Here is a 17923-nt window from a genome sequence, read left to right as displayed (position 1 = left end):
AAATGTTTAGTGCTGACTATAGCAAGTGGTTTTATATGTACTGCTACTCCCAGTCCTGCAAACAGTCTGTGTTGTACCACTGTGGTGTTTGGAATTCTATTGAAAGAAATCAAGTTGCTTCAAATAGAGCTAGCTCTCTGGTTGCTTCTGGTATTGAATGTGCTAAAAATGTACTGGAGACCTGGGACAAGATTTCTCATTTTGGTTTTGGCCTGTGAATTCATTTTCTATGTTTGCTTGTGGGTTTTTCCTGCCCCCTTCTCATTCTTGTAACATTTTTTTAATGGTTGCTTACAGTGAAAAATCTTTTTTTGTGGAAACCTTTCTAGTTCTTGATCTTTTTCTATTCTATCTGTTATTAAGAAATCAATTTTCAGTTAGCGCATTTATTGAGCTGAATAGAAGTATATCTGATGGTTTACCATTTGTTTAGAACTGTTCTACCAGACTAATTTTTTTCAATATTTTCAAAACTGATCTTTTGTCAGAAAAACAAGGCTAAGTTAGCAAATTCTCCTGTGATTGAAGAATGAGTAACTACTGATTGTTTTCCTGGTTGTGAAATTATATCATCTTCAGCAGATTGGAAAAATGTACAATTTAAAGGAATTCATAGTTTATGCATTTGTCAAAAGCTGACAAAAACAACTTTTTTTTTTTTTTGTGGAAAGGCTTATACTCCAGCAATAGAAAGCTGCCTTGCCTTTTTCATTCTAATGAGTGTGAAGTTTTTTGAAGTTATTTTCCAAAAAAGAGTTGTGCTCATTGTCAGAATTAAACTCTTTACTAGTTTAATTTGTTGCTTTGTTTATTTTCTGAAATGGATTACTTTTTATTTATTTATTTATTTATTTTTAGCACAGGATATCAGGAGCTAAAACACAGATGATTATGGAAGATTGGGACTTCCTTCAATTGCAGTGTGCCCTTTACATCAACAGTGAGCTTTCTGGAATTCCTTTGAACATGGCACCTAAAAAATGGACCAGAGGCTTTGTCCAGAGACTTAAGGGAAAGCAAGGTTTGTATAGGAGGTTGGTTTTAGTTAAGTTAAAACTATTTTCTATTCCAAAGCATCTCTTTGTTACCATTGTGTTGTGCTACTGTTAAGTACCTTCAAAAATATTCTAATGTGTTATCATAACAGGCAGCACTTTGAAATTAACTTTCTCTGAAGGAACTCTTGTTTGTTTGTTAGGTCGGTTTAGGGGGAATCTGTCTGGAAAGCGAGTGGATTTCTCTGGCAGAACGGTTATTTCCCCCGATCCTAACTTAAGAATAGATGAAGTAGCAGTGCCTATTCATGTTGCTAAAATACTGACTTTTCCTGAAAAGGTAGGTAGCACAGAACCAAACCTTTTCTCTACCTTTTTTTTTTTTTTTTTTTTTTTTTTTTTTTTTTTTTTTTTTTTTGGAGTGGGGGGGAGGTTGTTTCGTTGTTAGCTTAGCGTGTGATTTGGCTGCTGCTGGTAAACAAAACTTGTACTATCAGGTGTATACGAGTACTGTGGAAGCATATGGGGTAAGGAGTGACAGACCAGGATAGAATGGTTTACCTTGATGTTTTCTGACTTCAAATATAGCTTCATATTTTCATTGATTTATCTGCTTAATGAGTGATTGTCTTATTTCTGAATTTCCTTCCCAGACTTTTCACATTACTGTGCTCTAAATTTTTCTCTTCTTACTTCACTGCTGAAGGCTGTGAGGGGGATAATCAGTTGTGCTGAAAAATTGCGGATGTTTCATTTCTTCCTGTTTGAAATGTTTATGCAATAGGTAAACAAAGCAAATATTAATTTTATGAGGAAACTTGTCCGAAATGGTCCTGATATTCATCCTGGAGCCAACTTCATTCAGCAAAGGCACACACAGATGAAAAGGTACCATGTTTATCTGTAATTATTCACTTTTCATCTCTTCTCATGAGCTTGTTCTTACTGCTGTGTGGAATCAATTATATCTGAAGGGATTAGCATTTTTTCTCTAGCATCTTTCATACAAGACAGTAGCAAAAAAAAAAAAAATATATATATATATATATATGAAAAGGAGTCATACTAAACCTGAAGAGATTATATTCACTATATATATATATATGCACATACTTAAAATTCACATATTAATGATAGTGAACTGCAATTAGATTACTTTAGGGCAGTCTCTATTTGGTATTGAGGCCTAGATACCATAGGTAGTATAGAAACTTGAATGAGATGAATGTTTTGGGTCTTACTGAGAGGTGATAAGTGAAAAGAGACAATATTGGTCACTTTGTGCTGTCTGTTTTCACCCAACGGCTATCAGTTTATGGATACTAAAAAATAATTGTATGAGATTGAAACTCCCTGTTCTCCCTGATACAACAAAAATAATTGGTTTGTCTTTGTAGGCTTTCCTAGTTTTTGTGGTAATAACTGTCATTTTTACTAATACCACAATTTTGTTACTTAAAACAGTAACTGATCTAATGTTTAGTGATGCAGTCCCTACATTTTGTCATCTAGTCATTGCAGTACAAATACTTCAACGTTTAATGGAGAAGCTTGCATTGTGAACACAGAATTTATTCGAAGTTCTCTAAGTCTTTGTCTTTTTTTTTTTTTTTAATGACACGTTGTAAGATTCTTGAAATATGGAAACCGAGAAAAGATGGCACAGGAGCTGAAATTTGGTGACATTGTGGAACGGCATCTTATAGATGGTGATATTGTCCTGTTCAACCGACAGCCCTCTCTTCATAAGCTGAGCATTATGGCTCACATTGTGAGTGCACAGTCTAATAGTAAGGTGGTAGTACATCATGTGATTAAGAGGCCTTCCCTTGCAGCTATTTATCTCTTGCATGTACAGAAATAGCTACTTTTCTAACCGTGCAGTTGTGCTTTTTGCATGGGAATTGATGTGTAGCTGGACAGTATGCTGCCAGATAGTTCTTTTAACAGCTCTATTTGACTTCAGAATCTGTTTTTGAGTAAGCATTTCGCTATTGTAAAGTTCCTGTGGCCTCTAGAAAGCATTCTGTATAAATACTTCATAATAGAAGTTAGTTGTATTTGTGTAACCAATAATGTATTCAGTTTCTGTTTCATGGCTGTGATGAGTCCCACAGTCAGAAATTTTGATGCATATCTGTAATAGAATGTATAATGACTACAAAGAAGCACTTGAGCTTAGTCTTTCATCTCTCCACATGCTTCGCTGCATGCAAAACACTTTTTTTTTCTGTTTGCAGGCTAGAGTAAAACCCCATAGGACATTCAGATTTAATGAATGTGTCTGTACACCATACAATGCAGACTTTGATGGAGATGAGATGAACCTTCACCTTCCTCAGACAGAAGAAGCAAAAGCAGAAGCACTTGTTTTAATGGGGGTATGTATGTAGATCATGTATTGGGACTTTGCTAATGATGGCCATGCCTTGTAATACTTATCTTACATGTGAGATCTAAAGTTACCATCAGGTTCAATGAGTATGGATAGTATGCAGCTATGAAACTCCTTAGAAGCAAAATGGAAAAGGCAATTGAGAATAAAACAGAGCTGTTAGTCTGACAGTAGACTGGGTGATAGTCTAATACATGTGCATTTAGTATTCCTGGCAAATTCTGGATTTTTAAATAAATACATGTTGTCAACATGTTTCTGCTTGACTACCATTATCAGTTGCTGCCAAAATAGTGGGTTTGTGCTGAACTAATAGTTACTAGGGGAGACAGATAAGTAGGTTTTTATTTAGGAGGGTGGAAAAAATGGGGGAAAAAAAAATGGTAAATAGAGGAATATGGTGGTTGCAGTGCTTTATCTGTAGCATGAAAGTGGAGTCAGTAGCAGTAATTTGAGGATTTTCCAGGACATTGGTCCTCTCTGGTGACTAGTTCTGCTGTGCGAAGACAGCTGTTGTTTGCAGCATGTATTGACTTGCTGAGATGATTTGGGAGCTTAAAAAGAAAGCTTCAACAATTGAAAAAAAAAAAAAAAAAAAAAAAGTATAATCTAGGTTTTTGTTGTCCTGTGAATAGTTCAGGCAAATCTGAGGCAGCCAGGTACTGTATAGGTGGGGTTATAGAGATGACTAACTGGAGCAGGAAATAGTGTGAGTGGGAGCTCCTTACCCTAAACTCAATTTGTTTGCTGTAGTATGATGTTTGAGGAGATGTATGTGATACATGTTAAATCATAGTTTTTAATGTTTAGTGCATGGAAGTGATATATTTTAAAAATATTTGAGTGAAGTATCAGGATGCAGGAATTGGTATCTAAATCTACCTAAATGGAATATCAGTGTTTTGCAGTATGTAACTTTTAATTTTACATCATATAGACTAAAGCAAACTTGGTAACACCAAGGAATGGAGAACCTCTAATTGCTGCTATTCAAGATTTCTTAACAGGTGTGTACTTAGTCTTATTTTAGAGCTGTATAATGTAATAATTCTTTGAGAATCCTTTTTTAGTATTTTTTTTTCTATATCAACATAAATTTTGTCTTTTACAAGTGAAAGTGACTGTATGAGAGTAAGACTTTTTTTTTCTTTTAGTCTGAAATAGGATGTTCTTCAGATTGCTTCTGATACTGTCAACTGTAGTTGGTGCTGTTTTTAGTAGCTTTTTGTAGCTTGTGGTCTTTTCAACATCAAAAGTGAATGTTTAGGATCTTCACGTGTTTTGTAGTGTAGATTAATTATGATTATGGTAGAGGAGTTAGACTTATTAGCCTAAAATGAGTTTTAACCTACAGTAAGTATCTTCAGTTTGCATTATTTCTTCAAGAGAAGTAATGAATATATGAAAGTGTACAAAGTCAGTGCTGAAGCTTTTTTTTTTTCTTATGGCACAGTGTATGAAAAAGAACAGAGGGTAGCAAAGGAGGGTTGTTATGAGGAGGGGTTTGGCCTCTTCTCCCAGGCAGCAAGCAGGACCTGAGGACGTGGCCACAAGTTGTGTCAGGGGAGGTTCAGATGAGACATAAGGAAAAACTTTTTCTCTCAGAGAGCGGTCAGGCACTGAAATGGCTGCACAGGGAGGTGGTGGAGTCGCTGTCCCTGGCAATGTTCAAGAGGTGTCTGGATGAGGAGCTGTGAGATGTGGTTCAGTGCTTGTAGCAGTGGTGATGAGAGGACGGTTGGACTAGATGATCTTGTAGGTCGTTTCCAACCTTGTGATTCTATGATTCTGTGACTCTATGAAATCTGAATGTCATAGAATTAATTTTATCTGGAAAGCTGTGTGAACTATTATTTTGTGCAGTGCATAGTTACTTAGTATCAGAATGAGGTCATTAATACCGAATATGCAATAACCTCTACATGTAATCACTTTTCAGGTGCCTATCTTCTTACACTAAAAGATACTTTCTTTGATCGAGCAAAAGCCTGTCAAATCATTGCTTCTATTCTGGTTGGCAAGGATGAAAAAATTAAAGTTCGTCTTCCTCCCCCAGCAATTCTGAAGGTGTGTCACACTGATATTTAATATTATAAACACTTTCTCTATATGTTCTTTACCTATGGGGATGCTTTCAGTGAAGAGACCATTCTTATGTTTTCTGCCGTTTGTTTTGTATTAGATACTATAAGAAATAAAGTGCATTCATTTTGAGTTTATATGAACCTTTTTAACAAGGAGCAGTGTTTCTTTGACTGCTTTTCTTATTCAAAATGAGAAGATATAGCTGCTTTTAGCAGTGATGTGTTTACTTATATTTAACTACGAGTGAAGTACATAATCACATAAATCTTTAATCTCTTATAGCTTCAGACAGCATTACATAAGTAACTATAAATGTGATACCTAGCTTGTGAAATGGAATTCACGTAGCATCTTATTTTTTTCCTTTCCTAATCAGGGAAACGTGACAATGAGAGGGAGCAATGGAGCATGTCTCAGTAAATGCATGCACATACCCTTACATAAAGAATAGACATTTGGGAATCAGCATTTTTATTTATGTATTGCTTTTCTATTCAAAGGAATAGCATTATGTGGCTTCCTATTTAGTATGGAAAGATTGAGAATTAAAAACAGAATTTTACAATTAGACTCTTACTTGCTGCTTCTAGTAGTTGTATCATAAAATCTGTAACCCTAATTCCTGTCATTTTATTTTCCTAAGCCTGTAACACTCTGGACGGGAAAGCAGGTTTTCAGCCTCATTCTCAAGCCCAGTGATGACTGTCCTGTAAAAGCCAATCTGCGAACCAAGGGCAAGCAGTATTGTGGCAAAGGGGAAGATCTGTGTTACAATGATTCTTGTGAGTAATACTTCTAAAGCTGTGTTTTGTAAGCTTTCAATAACATTGTAGATGTTCACATTCAGACTGCTTCTGGATGTGTTTCGGAGGTGAACTGAATATGAGAATCTTTGAGTCGTGCTTTAGAATTCTGAATTGTTTTTGCTTTTCTATTTCTAGATGTCACAATTCAGAACAGTGAGTTAATGAGTGGCAGTATGGACAAAGGAACCCTAGGTTCTGGATCAAAAAATAATATCTTCTACATTTTGCTGAGAGACTGGGGACAAGTGGAAGCTGCAGATGCCATGTCAAGGCTAGCCAGACTTGCTCCTGTCTATCTTTGTAAGTTTCCTTGTAAAACAATATCTTAAAGCGGAAATCCAGAACAATCGAGCAAAATTTGTTTCATATACAATGTATCCTGTTCAAAACAAAGAAAAAACAAAAAGATAGTCATTGAACTGTCAAGTAGTGAAACAATTGGTATGTTTACAAAGTGCTTATGTGTGTCACATGGTGGGAGGAAGTTACAAAGTTCCAAATGACAAAATGTCCTGATTTTCATTTCTATTTTTACGTATGAGATTGAGCTAGCATTATAATCTTATTTTATGACAGCTAATCGTGGCTTTTCAATTGGAATTGGTGACGTTACCCCAGGTCAAGGCCTGTTAAAAGCTAAGTATGAGCTGCTGCATGCTGGTTATAAGAAATGTGATGAATATATTGAAGCACTGAACACTGGCAAGCTACAGCAGCAGCCTGGTTGTACTGCAGAAGAGACGCTAGAGGTAAGCATTTTAAATTAAGTCAATATGTATTTAGAATAGAAACTTTATGAATGCATTCACAGAGTTTGTGAAGCTAAACGTTGTCTCCTGATGCTTAAAAATATAAGAAGTATGGTCTGTGTGCATGCAACTTTTGTTGTCTGAATATCTAATCCTTCAGATGCATATAGCCAGCTAAATGTTAAAATGTTAGTTAAATGCTTAATAACCAGGATCTTCCCACCCCGCATTAGAATTCTGTCTACAAGCACTATGTTTTCTTATATCTTATTAGAACAGCTGCCAAGTGGACTTCGGTAACACTTTTTTCTTTTGACTCTTTCTGTTTAAAAGAAAAAAAGACATTAAGATCAGCTAACATTATCCAAAATCTTAGGGATAGTATATTAATGATATCTGAATAATGCTATGTTAATAAGCTGAAGAATACTATGTTAGTTGACTTTAATAGTTTTATATGTCTGTTCTCTTGGCTATCAATGTATTTTCTTTTAGTTTCTTAATAGTAGAAGGGGGTGTAGAGGAGGAAGTGTACGAGGAAAAACAGACAGGAAAACCCACCCTGTGAAATACTTCCACATTTGTCTAGTTATGTTTTGCCTGAAAGAAGTCTTCACATGTTTCATGCTTTTCCTCTTCTCAGAGACCCTGGTTTTTGGTATAGTTTATAAAATATCAGAGATATTAACACTGTACATTGTGAGAGCATTCCAAAATTACTTCTTTGCAGTAATCTTTCACATAGTACAGCTTAGCTTAGTTCAGTACTTGGTGTAAGTAGCTTAAGAGGTTATAATGTGCCCAGATACTGCTGCCTTAACCCAACAAAGAATTACTTTGCTGCAAACTGGAAAGTTACCCAAGTTAAAAGTTGCAACTTTACCAAAATTCCAGGCTTATTTTTCTTAATTCTATTTTTAGTACTTATTCACTGCTGAAGGTACTGCTGGAAAATGGTAATATATTGTTTGTGTATGGCTTTCTTTACTAATACCAAATCTCTGTTCTTGGATTTCAGGCTTTAATACTTAAAGAACTCTCTGTTATCAGAGATCATGCTGGCAGTGCCTGTCTCAGAGAACTGGACAAGAGCAACAGTCCCCTTATTATGGCTCTTTGTGGTTCTAAAGGTAGGGATAGCTGAGTTCCAGAGTTAGTTTGCTAATTCCATCTGTGTTCTTAAAATTACTTGTTCTGTTAAATAGCTTATTTGATGCAAGCAGTTGTGCAAATACACAATTCACATCCTGCAAAGTTGAAGTGACTCCTTTCAGTAATTGATAGTTGGCTCTCATTAAATAGTTCACCAGCTCATTTTCAGTTATTGTCTTTAATTTTTTTGTACTACTTGAAAAGCATCTTACTAGGACTTGTTCTGAAGACTTTTGTTGTACCTCCCATTTGAAGAATCTGTCACGTGGAAAAATCAGCCAGAAGTGATTCCTTGAGAATTAGAAATAGTAAAAAGCTGTTTTCACTGCAAATAAAGCTTTTTCATTATCTGAGGTTTATTTTGTTGTACAAATCACGGTAAACACTTAACCCTTCTTTTAAAATGTTGAAATATGCTTATTGGAGAAACTGTGAATCAAAATAATGAAACTACAATCGTGTTTTATAAACCAGACTCCATAACACAAGACAGGATAGTATTTACCTGTAATGAATGTCCATGGCTCCAAGAAAAATATAGAATTGTTAACTGTCTTCAGAGAAATTAAGGCAGCTCTGTCAGAGTGTTGATATTACTCATTTGTAAGATTTTTCCTTTCTTTTTAGGCTCCTTCATTAATATATCCCAGATGATTGCATGTGTAGGTCAGCAGGCTATCAGTGGGTCCAGAGTTCCTGATGGATTTGAGAATAGGTCTTTGCCTCATTTTGAGAAGCATTCTAAGGTAATTCTGTATGTTAAAACACTGTAAAGAAAAGTGAAACAAGGTAACTTAGAACATTTTAAGAAAGGTGCATGATAAAGAAACAGGAACACATACATTTAATTTAAAATGTTTTGAATGTAATGTGGAGCTTAGTAGTAGTATTGTGAATTGTTGTGGGACATTTCATTAGCCTAAATATTTACAGCTGGAATTTGCTGTTTTCCATGATAGAATTCTAATTTAGAAATTTAAAGTAAGCTTGATGCGTTTTTGGTTCTAAAATTATTTGCTAATTTGTCTTGCTGTCTCTCACTGCATTGCGAGTTTTCAATACGCCTTTTGAGTTTATTATCAGTCAGTGAAACACATCAGAAAAATCATTCTAGGCTATGTTTTTTTTCTTTCTGTACTAGGATATATATCATTGGATGCTTTGTACGTACTAATGAGGAATCATGCACTTGTTAATGCAAATCAATGAGATTTGTGGCTTATTGGTTTGTTTTTCCTTAACTGCTCGTCTGAAACTTAATGATCACCAGAGAAAGTTCTTTACACCAGTCATCAATCTTGTTAACAGATTTAACTCGTGTCAGATGACAACCGTGACATTTAGATCTGAAGTCCAAATTTCAATTTATGAATTCTGCGACATAAAATCTTATATTTTCTGAGTAAATTAAAGGAGAAAAAATCTTCTTTGGTTATGTAAGAATAAAAGTTCAAGTTTTAACTCTGGCTTTTTTTATTGATTTAGAAAGCACTTCCTATTTGCATAGTGGCATATGGTAGTCTTCAAGCATGAACCTTTTTGTAGCTTATATGTAATTCTGTGTCGTCATGGAGACAGCTGGATGTTTTTTTGACTTCGTAATGCTTGCATAAAGTTCATTTTTAAGAGCTGTTCTCAGACATCATAGGAAAACAAGAATTAGTTATGTACATATCTCCATATTTTTTTCTGGATTCCTTGGTCTTTGGCATGAATGTTTGTAGTATCCTTTCAATTCTCTTATCATTAAGTGAAGTTGACTTGTTGGAAGTTGGTGTAGTGTTTGCAGGAGTGGCTAGAGGCATGGCTGGATTTAAAAATGAGCTAAAATCTGATTTAGTAGTTTGGGAAAAACTAGTTGAGGATACTGAAGCCTGTGTCAGATTTAAAATACATTACGTTTCAGGGCTAAACACAACTGAGACAAATTTTTCTGTGCTTATATATCACCTATCTTTTCTTCCTGTTATATATGTAAGGGATGTTAATTGTATTTCAACTTCTTTCCACTCTTTCCTGTAGCTTCCAGCAGCGAAAGGCTTTGTTGCTAACAGCTTCTATTCTGGATTGACTCCCACTGAATTTTTTTTTCACACTATGGCTGGTCGAGAAGGTCTGGTTGACACTGCTGTAAAAACAGCTGAAACTGGATACATGCAGGTAACTGTCAGTGGATTAGGAGCTTCATCAGTTTTTCCAAATGAGACTATTTACTTAATGCTTGATAGGACAGGGGGCAGTGCATGTGTTTTGTGTAGGTTTCTATTGTTGTATGTTTTTAATATAGTAGTTTATATTGGGAAGTAGATTTTGCTCTGTTCTCTGGTAGGTGTGAGGCTTGTGAGAGATGTCAACCAATAGTGCAGTAATATGCTTGTGTTAAGCTGTTTTGTTTTGAATGTAGGTGATTAAAAAAGTCCTCATTCTAGATAAATATTGAAGATTGTTTTCAAGGTGCTTTCATTTTTGTGCAGATATGATATAACGTAGGTTTGAGCTAAATGCCTTTTCAGTTTTGATATGTTGATGAGAAACAGAAAATAAGATGCTCGGGTGATATAAATATGTCTAATCCTTTCTTTTAGTATCTGTCCTCTTTAGGTGGCAGTCTGTAGAGACTTGGATTTCCCAGAAAATGAATCTATGTAAGAGACAATAGCTAGCTAACACTGATGGAAGAATGGCAACTGAATGGCAACTATTGGCTTTGGATGGATGAGCTAATTGTTTTTTTTTTGTCAGTGAAAGCAATTGTTGTCTGGTTTTGTTGCTGCATGCAAAGTTAATATAACTTGAGAAACAAACCTGACTAGAATACAAAAGAATACAAGACTTGAGGTTTTTTGTCATGAATAACCACAAATAGTCTTTAGATTGTAATAGGTTATTGCAATCTGGCATTCAGGAACTCTGTAGTATTGGAAACAATACCAAAATTGTATTATGGCCTTAAATCTTGTTATTGCTGTCTCTCACATTATGGGGAAGGTCTAGGGAATGTGTAGCTTAAAATAGGCTTTTGTGCCTGCTCTGTCAAATGTACTTTCTGACTCTATTTTCTTTAATTTTAATGGTTCCAACCAATAAAGCAATCACACTTTATCTTCCCTGCATCTTTTTTTCCTTCAGAGGCGGCTGGTAAAGTCCCTTGAAGATCTCTGTTCACAGTATGATTTGACAGTCAGAAGTTCTACTGGTGACATTATTCAATTTATTTATGGAGGAGATGGCTTGGATCCTGCAGCAATGGAAGGGAAGGATGAACCACTGGAATTTAAGCGAGTTCTAGACAATATCAGAGTAAGGAGTAATGACATTTTGTTCCAAGTGAAAAGACTATTATGCATGTGGGAAGGAGAAAAAATTATGCAGAGCATTGATTCAGTTTTTGATTCAGAATTTAAATCACATTTTTGGCAGTCTTGATATCAGGGTTTGTTTTTGTTTTTTTTTTTTTAGCATGTCTGCTAAGAGTTATAGGTACCTTTCACATCAGAATAGAACAACTGGAGCTTAAGTGTATGAGCAGTGGAAAGCTGTGTTCTTACATATATAAGGCATATATAACACCATATGGTAGCAAAGTTACTACTGATTCAGTCAGATGTTATGTTGGATTTAAATTACACGAAGCAGTTCTTATTTAATTCAAAACTTTTTTGTGCTGAAGTATTGCTTAGGTCATTCTAACATTCTGTTGAATAACTCTTGAAATATTGTGATTTTTTTTTAAAAAAAAAAAAACAACAACAATATTGTTTATTTTTGGTTTTGCTTTCTTTTTCACAATATAAAGCCTTTTGCTGAAATGACTGTCCAGGTTTCTGTAATCTGAGTGTAATATGTTGGCAGAATTGGAAATCTGGATGCGTACACCTTCAGATTTATTTGAACACAAATGTATATGGACTGCCTTTTCACAGTCATCAAACATGGAGTTTAAAAATAATACTTAAGTATACTGTTAATCATTTGTATATATCTCCATTCTGTGTCTGTATTGAAATTTCATTTTCATGTGAATCATTTGTTTTTTTTCTCTTAAGGCTGTATATCCATGCCGAAGTGAACCAGCCCTTAGTAAAAATGAACTGGTGTCAATATCTGAATCTATCATGAAGAAGAATGAATTTCTTTGCTGCCGAGACAGCTTTCTGCAGGTAATATCATTATGTCACTTTCTTATCATACTGTGAGTAACCTTACCTTATAATTCAAGGAAATGTTTCTATTGATCTGTAGGAGCAATAGTTGCATTTGTTGCATTAGTAACAGAGATAGCTGTTTGCTCAGTAATATATTTCTGTACACTTTAGAGATGGGGAAGTAGGGCAAGTTATTCTTCATGTCGTAGGTGTTCACAGTGACATAAGTTAGTGACTTTGGGGTATAAGTTATCATTGATCTCAGAGTTATTTAGCTGGAATTTCTGTTTATAGCACGACAGTGCAGTTATGTGCTGTCTCTGGGATGTCAGAAATTAAATAATCCTCACTGATTTCATTAGAAACTATTATTTAATCTGTCTCCTGTGTGTGTTCTGATATAATTGACCTTCTGAAGAACCGCTTCTAGGTATTTGCTTGTTTTCCTCCAGTAAACTATATTCTTACACCTTTTTATGTTGCTTTCCTTAAGTACTAACCCAGCTAAAAAACTTCAGCCATATGAAGCACTTCGCTCAATATGGCTTTTATCTTTTGGGAAATATTAGTATATCTCTCTAGGAAGAGTAAATGTTCACATGACTGTGCTTGAAATTGTAGAAAACTATTTGTTTAGAAGAGCATTAAGTAATGGAGTATTTAGGAGAGTATCCTACTTGAGACTACAGTAGGAGACAGATTAAAAGCTGCAGAAATAAGCTGACCATGGATATGTAAAATCTTGATGAAGCTTCTGATTTTTGGCAGTGATGACAGCAACGTGAATTTGGTAACCTAGTTTTGAAGGTTTTTTTTTAATAGATCAGAGTACTTTAGAGCTCTAAGGTAGCAAAACTGGTGAGTAATCTGATGTGCATTGCTAGAGCAGAGCAGAAAAATCATTTGTATCTATGGTTGAAATACACTGTGAATCTCAACTGCACCTGTAAGGGGAAAAAAAAATGAAAAATGCCAGTGTTTTTTGAAGTGTTATTCATTTTTAATTACATCAGTAAAAGTTAACTATATTTATCCTTTTGAAGTGTTATATTTATGTAGCATTAATGATAATGAATTTCACTTTTGATTTTTAAGTTTCAAATACTGTTACTTTTTCTTATTTCTTTTCCTTTTTTCTGTTCAACCTTGAAGACATTAACTGAAACAGGTTATGAAAAATATAATGAGGTAACTGTAGCATGTGTGTGCACTGTCTGAGCATTAATGTTAGTGCTTTTTTAGCTACAGATGTGTATAGTGCTGAAAGAACTGATTAGCATATATACATTACTGCTTGTTAAATTCTAATCTAGGTATCAATCAAAGTAATTTATCCAAGTCCTTTTTTAATTATGAAAACAATGTGACACATGAATTCATCACTGCAATTCCTTAGTAATCTGAGGATTTGAGATAACTTTCTTTTTGCTACATAACTTTCCTTTCTAGAATTCATTCTTGCAACTTGCATCAATGTTAACATGGGTTTTCTTATTGTTCCTTCTCTTCCTCTACTTTCTCTTCTGTTTTATGAGGAGGTTATTATAATGGCTTACCCTTTCTAGTCTAGAAAGCAGAATGTCTAAATGACATGTTTCAAGCAGGCTGTGCTCATTCAGCTTGCACTGTTTCCTCACTAGAGGGAGATCAGCTGATGGAAAAAGTGCATTGTTGGCTGGATAAGCTTCCAGTATGGCTTAAAACTTGATTACAAATGTTTAAATACATTAAAATACAACAGTAGAAAAATTTTCTTCATATGGAAATGAGGAAGCCTTGATTTTATTTTTTTTTTTTTTTGTCAAAATTATTTTCCTATTTTCTGGAGATGACAAAAGATAAACAGTGGGAGGTGTGGTACAAATACAGAAAAGACCTAGACGGTGGAACATGCAGAGCTTACCTAATGGGTGTGACTGGATTTGAATGGCTTCCTGCTGAGTCACTTTGTATTTCAGTGGGCTTCCTAACTGAGAATTCTTATATTAGCTGTGCTTAACATACATAAATACTCCTAACTTAGTGTTGGGGAAAATGATTTAAATACCTGAGTGACCAGGCTTTGTAGATTGCTATTTTAATATACAAACTTACCAAGTCAATTTAGTGCCTTTTTGTTAAACATGTCGTGACTAAAAGACTTGATAGGTTTGGACTGTGTGGAAAAAGATGACTTGGGAGCTGCATTATGTGTGTTTATGGAGCATCATGTTCCAAATGATAATTCCATAAACAGGGACAGACTCGAAAGGAATCATGTACTTCTTCTTTTTATTTGTAGCCTGAACTAACCCATAGTTGAAATAAACTACTAAAAGATCATAAAAAGTTGAGGGTCAAAGGTCACTTTTCTCTGTTACTTCCACATGAATAAAATGTGTTGATAAGATAAAACTCTGAAGAGTTTTTTTCATTAATTCTCACCATTCTTTCTTTGTTCCTAGTAGATGGAAGTAAAAGGTACTCAAATGATGCTTTATAATGCAGAACTGTATAGGAGAACATAATGGTTTATAATACTAGACACTTAAATGTATATATTTTACTTCTTAGGGACTGTAAAAGAGTAAGAGTTAGCAATAAAATTGTCCACAATGCCATTTGCTGCCCTATACTGCTTTGGTGTTATGTATTTTCCTGTTGCAGATTTGCTCCATATGACCACATGACTAATTCTTCAGTCAGTATGATAGCCTCCCTTGAATTATTGTGGTTGTTGCTGTTATTGTTTCTGTCCCTTGGTTTTCAGAGAGTAAATAAAAACAAAAGTGCTCATCCTATGGTGTTCTAGAGGGAGAAGTTGGTATCACATTTTGTCATTCTCCCTTTCCACCATTCCACAAATGAAGTGTATTTCAAGGTGGAATTACTTTTAAAGCATCTCTTGTATTTTTTTTTCCACTGATCAAGTGTTACCAACTTCTCTAAGTCCCGCAATATTCTTTTTAGTCATCCAACAGGAAGATTAATCTTTCTAATGCTGCATTAGTACTTTAAACTTAAAAAATAATTAAATTTGTCAATTTTATCCAAAGATCTAATGATTACAACTATTCAGAATGGCACAGTATTTCATTTGAGTTATGACTGCAAAAGAGGCAGAAATGTATGAATGCAACCTATTTCACCCAAATGAGAAACAACATAAAGCATCCATTTCAGCAGCACGCTTCTGTTGTCAGTTCCTTCATTCGATCTTAGATCTAATAGTCACAGAACATAACTGTTTGCAAGTACTTGGAATGTCAGTAAGAATGTTCTATTTTGAGAATCTGAGGATTCTGTTAAGTTATGAAAGAAGTATTTTGATAGTGATTTATGAATGGAATCATAAAAAAAAAGGGCAGCTACTCAAATATTTACTTAACTTCACAAGTTATTTTCAATGCTCAGCTACTGCAGGAGTTAGTGTAACAGTGGCTGAAGAGTGATACTATATGATCATTCTGGTTGGCAGGCAGGATTGTTAGGGTTAAAGGGGTTTAAAATGGACTCTAAAAATCAAACTTTTTGCTCTTCTGTAGAGATTTGCTTACAAGAATTTCCTCTTGATTTTTAATTTTTTTCATTTATACTTTGGTTTTCATTAACTGTTATGGTAATGACTTGCCCAGAGTCCACTTCAATGGAAAAGTGCTGTTATGAACCTCTTGTTTCATATCTATATCCTAAGCATAATGCCTGGATGATGTTCCATAGAAGTATTGGATATTTTTGTAACAGTATTATTTCAGTTGGCATTCCAGTAAAGACTATCACAACTACCTCTGGGTAAACCTAAAAAGAAAGTGACTGGTTTATGTATTAATTCTCATGTTTGCAAAGCCCCTCAGCAATATAGAGAAATCATTTGAACTAAGCAATGTAGATTGACATATTTCTATCAGTTTTAAGGGGTTATTTTTTTTTTTGTATTTGACTTTTTTTTTTTTTTCTGATTCAATCCCTCTCACCCCAGGTAATGTCTCTGAAACTATGAAAAGTTTTCAGTGGGAATCCTTTACATACTTCTCTTGTTGTGGTCTTTCAATTTTGATTTATTTTAAATACTGAGAAATGAGTGAAAATTATTTTGTTAGTATAGTAAGAAAATAAAATTTCTTACTATAAAATGACATTTTTGACTGGAGAAGAATTTCAGTGAGTGGTGAGTAGGAAGAAAGAACTGACCACTGTCAAATCTTTGTTTTCAGTATGTGCTCAGGAAGGATGCTTTTATTCAGTGTGGACCATACTCCTCTGTGTTGCTACTAATTCACAAAAGTGAATTTGATTTGCTGAATTTTAGTGTGTTTAGTTTTAATGTTTCTCTCTTTGTATTGTGCAGTTAATATATTGTTGTAAACATTTCATCTGGATCCCTAAGCAAGTAATTGCTGAAGATTTCAATGTAAAGAATGTATTTTTGCTTACTTTTGTTTCTGTGTAATTTCAGGAAATAAAAAAATTCATCAAAGGTGTTTCTGAGAAGATTAAAAAAACTAGGGACAAGTATGGTATCAATGACAATGGCACGACTGAGGTAAATAGTTTCAGTTGGTTATTTATGTTGTTATTTTAAGTCTTCATAAGCTATTTCTTTTTCAACTGTTCTATTCTCTTTACAGCCACGGGTTTTATATCAGTTGGACAGAATTACTCCAACGCAACTGGAGAAGTTTCTAGAGACATGTAGGGACAAATACATGAGGTAAATGTTTGGCTTGTTATTTTCTCTCTATTTATTTAACTAGCTTAGTATTTTTGCTATCTTTGCCATCTAGGAGTAACTCAAATGCTAAAAACAACATTTTTGCTATTTTACTCTATGGATTCTGTTGTAAGTGCAACACAAATAAGTAGTTAACTTCAATGACCTCAACAAAAATTGGAAGACCAAAGTAGGATGTGAATAAAAAGAAGGCAGAGTTGTCTTGTGAGTCAGTTCTTGAGATTTGACTGATACAGTTTTTTCATTTTTTCTGCTGTTGAGTTTTAATCAGATTATTTTGTTAGATGACTCTCATTACTTGCTTATTTCCTTTTACACTGCAGGAAAAAATAGTTTGTATTTCATATTATATTTCTTCTTACATCAGGAGACTTGACAATATACATCTAGCTGCTTGTACTCAGGTATATTTCTTCTGTGATAATAGGAGTCATACTGCTGTAGCAGGGAGGCTACAAAGATAATTGGGGGTGTGAAGCTGTCATGGTTTTATGTTTTTGTTTTTTGCTTTTCTTGTTTTTGGATTTCAGTATTCCACATCAAAACATCATGTAGTGTACGGGCCATTAAAGTGTCACTGCCCCAATCCCAGCTACCTATCCCTGTACATTACAGCAGTCACGGGATCTGGCCCTTCCGGGTGGGGGGGGGTGCTCTCTTGCTGCTTGGCAGTGGGTGCTGGAGGGTGCTTTCCTAGCCGTTCCAAGCTTTTCAGGTTTGAATCGGTCCCGGGAACTCTCTCTCTCATCTTGTCTGATTTATTAATCTCAATTTCAATTAAATTGTATATATTGTGTTATCTTGTATTCCAATATTATAGTAAAATAAGTTTTCCTCCATAGATTGTTGCCGCTGCTCTTTTCCTCCCTTCCTTCCTTCCCATTT

General features: G+C 34.7%; 2 protein-coding genes across 9 annotated transcripts in view; one reads left to right on the top strand and one right to left on the bottom strand.

Moving 5' to 3' along the window:
- Window positions 1-17923, bottom strand: part of RPS24 (ribosomal protein S24) — a 773435-nt gene that overhangs the window by 10686 nt on the left and 744826 nt on the right. The window lies entirely within an intron of this gene.
- The window catches only part of POLR3A (RNA polymerase III subunit A), a 39729-nt gene that overhangs the window by 4753 nt on the left and 17053 nt on the right, over window positions 1-17923 (top strand). Inside the window, exons 7-24 of one of the 2 annotated variants that reach the window (XM_052676749.1) lie at window positions 859-1021; window positions 1199-1335; window positions 1780-1883; window positions 2625-2766; window positions 3236-3376; window positions 4328-4397; window positions 5330-5457; window positions 6119-6257; window positions 6417-6581; window positions 6858-7030; window positions 8049-8160; window positions 8810-8928; window positions 10205-10342; window positions 11312-11482; window positions 12229-12342; window positions 13480-13515; window positions 16763-16849; window positions 16935-17017. In XM_052676749.1, the coding sequence (XP_052532709.1) occupies window positions 859-1021; window positions 1199-1335; window positions 1780-1883; window positions 2625-2766; window positions 3236-3376; window positions 4328-4397; window positions 5330-5457; window positions 6119-6257; window positions 6417-6581; window positions 6858-7030; window positions 8049-8160; window positions 8810-8928; window positions 10205-10342; window positions 11312-11482; window positions 12229-12342; window positions 13480-13515; window positions 16763-16849; window positions 16935-17017 (2222 nt within the window). The remainder of the gene's footprint in view (window positions 1-858; window positions 1022-1198; window positions 1336-1779; window positions 1884-2624; window positions 2767-3235; window positions 3377-4327; window positions 4398-5329; window positions 5458-6118; window positions 6258-6416; window positions 6582-6857; window positions 7031-8048; window positions 8161-8809; window positions 8929-10204; window positions 10343-11311; window positions 11483-12228; window positions 12343-13479; window positions 13516-16762; window positions 16850-16934; window positions 17018-17923) is intronic. The other variant, XM_052676750.1, reaches the window with a different exon arrangement.

The sequence above is a fragment of the Tympanuchus pallidicinctus genome, unplaced genomic scaffold, assembly GCF_026119805.1.
Source record: "Tympanuchus pallidicinctus isolate F22 unplaced genomic scaffold, pur_lepc_1.0 scaffold16, whole genome shotgun sequence".
Classification (NCBI taxonomy): Eukaryota; Metazoa; Chordata; class Aves; order Galliformes; family Phasianidae; genus Tympanuchus; species Tympanuchus pallidicinctus.
Note: the sequence above shows the minus strand (reverse complement) of the source record. Positions and strands in the feature narration are given on the sequence as shown.